The 5,000-nt window shown below is 44.4% G+C and overlaps 1 protein-coding gene across 1 annotated transcript in view; it reads left to right on the top strand.

Annotated features, from left to right (window-relative positions):
* The window catches only part of LOC137996966 (uncharacterized), a 3,381-nt gene extending 1,144 nt beyond the window's left edge, over window positions 1-2,237 (top strand). The window contains exon 1 of the mRNA XM_068842630.1: window positions 1-2,237. This exon is cut by the window's left edge and continues 1,144 nt beyond it. Coding sequence (XP_068698731.1) covers window positions 1-1,970 — 1,970 coding nt within the window. The 3' untranslated portion in view covers window positions 1,971-2,237.
* The last annotated feature ends 2,763 nt before the right edge of the window (window positions 2,238-5,000 follow it).

Raw genomic sequence — 5,000 nt, forward strand, 5'->3', positions numbered from 1 at the left:
ACATGGTGGGACCGGGAGCGTCGATCTATTATATTAACCCGGAAGAGCCGCTGTATGTACACAGCGGAGGGCAAGGCCCCCCTCAGATAAGGCCTGGAGGGAAGTTAATACCAGTCTATTCTGAAGCTCTACAAAAAAGCCGACCTCCGTTTAAGGGTGAGCCAAACTTCGCAGGTTTAAGGGAACTTGGCGCATTCGCTAGTCAGGAGTCAACATTTGGTAGAAACCAACCTCACTCAGCAAGCAGTACAGGGCAGATTCAGAAGCAGCCTGGTTATGGAGAGAAATGGCCTACTGAAGTGAAGGGAACCATTGCAGGTGAGTTGAGTACTCACTCGTCACAAGGAGAGAATAAACGGTATATGCTGCATCAGCAACAAAACAAGTACCCCAAACAAGATCCAGAGTGCGGACGGTATTTGGTGCAACAACATCAGAACAGCAAGAACACGTTTCAGGAACCAAAAAGTTTACAGCAGACCCAGTTTCCTGAAAAGTTGCCACAAGCAAAGATGCCTTACGAACCACAGACAACAGAGAGAAAGCTATCAGACAAGAATGGTGCACTGCATGAAAACTATCACAGAATTCAACAGTATCCTTTTTCAAGTACAAAGAAATCGAGCTCCCCTCAAGCTCTCAAAGAAGTATACAGACTGGAGGACTCCCCTAGTCACAGTGGTCAGGCAAGACAACCCACCCCATTTGCAGCTTTTCCTGTAAAAGATCCGAGCCTTCAACCTGCGCAGCGGTTAGTGAGACACGAAGATGCTCGGCATATTACGTCGTCCTCTGACCTTGCAAGCCAGCACCACCGCCTGACCACATTTGTTGACTGGCCTCATGACCACCCGATTCATCCCTGTGACCTCTCAGCCGCCGGCTTCTACTATCTGGGTAAGAATGACTCTGTGAGGTGCTTCAAGTGTGACATCTCGCTGCATAACTGGGACCCTGATGATACCCCATGGGGCGAGCACAAAAGGTGGTCCCCTCAGTGCCCACTGGTCTTGGAAAACGAACGTCATAACGAGGACCATACTCCAGGGCAGAACGCCATTGCCCAAGAGCGTTACCCATCTCAAAATACTCCCCAATTCCGGCGTCCAGACCAAAGTAATTTCTCAAGTGACAAGCGAGTGCCAATTGTAGGAGGTGGTCGGCTTGTTCATCCCGGTTGGAATAGACAGCAACAACCTTCCGCACAAACAGCCTGGAATGCTGGCAGACCACAGGATCAGCTGTTGGAAAAGCAATATACACAGTGGCAAACCCAGCCCATCAGTGCAGAACAAGAAGCGGGTCATGTGAGTAGTGGACGTCAAGCAGGTTCAACCGGTAAATCAAGTTCAAACCCAAACAATCGCTCATGCTCTCCAAGGGGAAGCGCTTTATGGGAGAGGAATATTGAAAGACTTTCCGAATTGGGTTTCAACAAGCAACAAATTGACGATGCCATCAGCGCGCAAGTACAAGCCACTGGCTTAAATTTTGCTTCTCACACGGATCTCGTTGCAGCACTGCTGGAGAGTCAAGCACGACTACAGAGAAACCCAACTATTCCGCAACCCACGGAAGGAGGATGCCGGGGTGCCTCTCCACCACCTATGATCATTCCTTCGGATATCCCTACCTCCCTTTGGCAAGGGAATCAAAATCCTGCTGGGAGAAACTGCTCAAGTGCTGTTACATCACCGACAACGCCGTTTCCAGGTATAATCAGTCTGCGCCGATCTTTCAGTGAACCCGCTACACAGAGGTTTTCAGATTCTGGCGAAGAGTCTCTCGAAGAGAAACTGGAACGAATGCAAGAAGAGCGTATGTGCAAGATTTGTATGGACGCTGAAGTAAGCGTGGTCTTCCTACCTTGCGGTCATCTAAGCTGCTGTGAAGGCTGTGCAAATGGGATGAACTTGTGCCCGATGTGCCGCAGTCCAATACAAGAGAAGGTTCGAACATTCTTGTCGTGAGAACACTTTTCAGGTTTCCCTTTCTCTGATACAGTCAGCTCGTGTCTGGTGTCTAGTATCCAGGTACCTTGTCTGAATTGTGCTGAAGTCTTGGACGCCTTAGGAAAGCTGAAATCTACATCGTAAGTGACGACATTGCCTACCAAGTCATTCATTTATCCTGAACAAGACGTTTCAATTTGCTGCATGCTTCATCATTGAACTTTTCATTTATTACTAGTGAATACACAGCAGGGTTTAAAATAATATCACAGCTTGTACCTCGAATTTGTTGGCAATTTTTTTTGTCTGCGTCAATTCAAAGCACCGTGAACGCCTGGGCCCCCTTTATAGGTATTTGTTCAAGCGTTAATGGGCTTTTTGCAGCTAGTGATCACGTGGTACAAAAAGCTCATATTGGAGAGCAAATTGCACACTGAGATATCTAAGACAAAGAAAATTTAAAATAAGTTGCTTTGTTTCAGGTGTCCCAGTGCGCAATTTGCTCTCCAGTATGGCAAGTATTGTACCATGTGATCACCAGCTGTAAAGGGCGCATTATACTATCCATTATGCAACTTTGTCTTGACAACTGAACCGTCGCGCTTCTTCACTCACAAATATGGGAAAGGCGTTCTGTCGAGCAATTACGAATACAAAGCTAACTTTAATTTGAACGAGCGGCAAGGCTTAGCAATCAAGTTTTTGTGCCAAATTAAGCTTGATTATGAAACGCAACGGCCGTGAACAAACGGGTAAATAGTCGTTCACGGTGATTTCAGCTTTGGCACTGTTAATTCCAAACCTTTTTCTACTCTTTCTACTCATTTTAAAACGTTTCCAAGAAAGCTTTTGAAGAGTTCTTGGCTGCGTTATTGTCTGATACGAAAATGTTAACTGTATTTCACAGCGACTGCTATTTTGAACCGTTTGTGTAGACTGTAATTTGGTTGAAAAAAGTGCGATAAATAGATAATTGGTGGCGCAAGTACATTAATTCCAAAGACGCTGTTACACTGTGCATTTTTTCTTGCAACCTGTCCCGGAACGCCATTGCGAGACCAGTTGCACGAATCATTGCCCAATGTAACATACCTTGCAACAGTCAAAAACGCCGCGAGACCAGTTGCAGAAACCGCACCCTGCAAGCAGAGCCTCCTTTTGTCTTTTTCTTTACTGAGGAGGAGAAAAGGAGCCTCTGCCCGAATCGCGTCAACTCTTTGAAGCCGCCGCAGCCCGAACGTCTGGACTGGTCAATCTTGTTTTCTCTCGTCAAACCGGTTTTCCAGTGCGAGCGTCCCTTTAGTGACAAAACCGATGGTTATAATTGAGCCCGCTGTACCATGAAAAACCAAGATGGCGGCGAGATCTGGCATATTAGGCTTGGGTTCGAGACTGTATCCTGGCAACATGCAGCACATATTCAATAAAGATCTTACGCGATTCATGCAGAGCCTTTCTCAAGAACGCCAAAATCGAGCAAGCAAAAGAAAGGCTCTGCTAGCAGGGTGCAGAAACCGTTGCGGAAAGTAGAATTGAATTGTACTTTATAGCAACGATTGCAACGAATTTTTTTGAGCAGTGCAAACTGTAACATCTGTTCTACAACTTGTGTCGCAACGGTCTGTGGCACCAGTCAATGAAAATGTTTCTTTAACCTCATGTGATGATCACCGAAACGAGACAAGTTGCATGAAACGTTGCTCAGTGTAACACCCGTAAAACAACTTGTTTCGTAGTGCGAGAACGTTTGCAGAAATAGGGTTTGCGAGACAGGTTGCACGAAAAATTGCAAAGTGTAACAGCGCCTTTAACCTACTGGTAAAGAGAGTAGAGTGATTTCGTAGAGTAGTTGAGCTCGAGTAGAGCTCGAGTTATTTCGAGAGTTGATAAATACGAGCACATTACACCCGTGCTTCAGGAGCTTCATTAAGACCGTATAGAATATAGAATAGTATTCAAAATCAATTTACTAACATTTAGATGTTTACATGATTCTGTGCCATGTTAATTCCAAGAACTTTTAGAGACTTATAAGCCCGCCAGAGACCGGTTGCTCGAGGGCTGGTTAACGCTAACCGTTGGTTAAGAGGTATCAAAACCTATAGGTTTCCATGGTGATTTAACGCTGGTTAGCGCTAACCATGCTCCGAGCAACCGGGCGTGATCGCTGCGCTCTCTTTCTGCTCCGTTAAAGCTCAAACCTGTTAAGTGTAATATGATGAATTATGGTCTCAGGCACGCGACTCTGTTGTGAAGTGAGTTACCACATGAGTTCCCGTTACCTCAAACTACTGTACGTTTGTGTGATAGTTTATCTCTTTTCAGGTCTAGACTAAAGACGCACCGTTTTAAGCTTGCTTTCCTTAGCTTAGCTTCTCATGGTAGCCTGATGCCTGCACCTAGCTCTGTGTATTATTATTATTATTATTAGTATTATTATTAGTATTAGTATTATTAGTAGTAGTAGTAGTAGTAGTAGTAGTAGTAGTAGTAGTAGTAGTAGTAGTAGTAGTAGTAGTAGTAGTAGTAGTAGTAGTAGTAGTAGTAGTAGTATTTTGTATTTCTCATATGTGAAGCCGCTGCTAGTCTCTTTTTCCCTGAATCCGACGTTTCTCTCTCTCTTTAGAAGTTGACGGGATTTATGCGGAGTGGTGTGTAAAAACAGGTTAAGGGACCAAATGTTTAGATTTTGATGAGAAATTGAATTTTTTGCAAGGGGAGGATAGGCATTTTTTTGTCTGCGTGTCAGTGAATTTTTACCTCTGCTCGATCGCAATAACCACTTTCCAACACAAGCGCGTGCATTGGTTTTTTAAATTTATATTTTTGTGTCTGTTTTCCAAAACAAATGGTAAAGTCGCACTTGCTTGCTTGGAATTTTTGTACACTAGCTTGAATTTTTGGCCTTAGTTTCTTTTCCATTATTTTTTAGTATACTTTTCTTGTCCTGGAATATTAGTTTTTTCGAAATAATTGTTTACCCGCCCAGCCCCCGCAAAAATTTCCTTATTTAACAGATACCCATAACACCAGCAAGTGAGTCTGCGG

Source organism: Montipora foliosa, chromosome 3 (genome assembly GCF_036669935.1).
Source record: "Montipora foliosa isolate CH-2021 chromosome 3, ASM3666993v2, whole genome shotgun sequence".
Classification (NCBI taxonomy): domain Eukaryota; kingdom Metazoa; phylum Cnidaria; class Anthozoa; order Scleractinia; family Acroporidae; genus Montipora; species Montipora foliosa.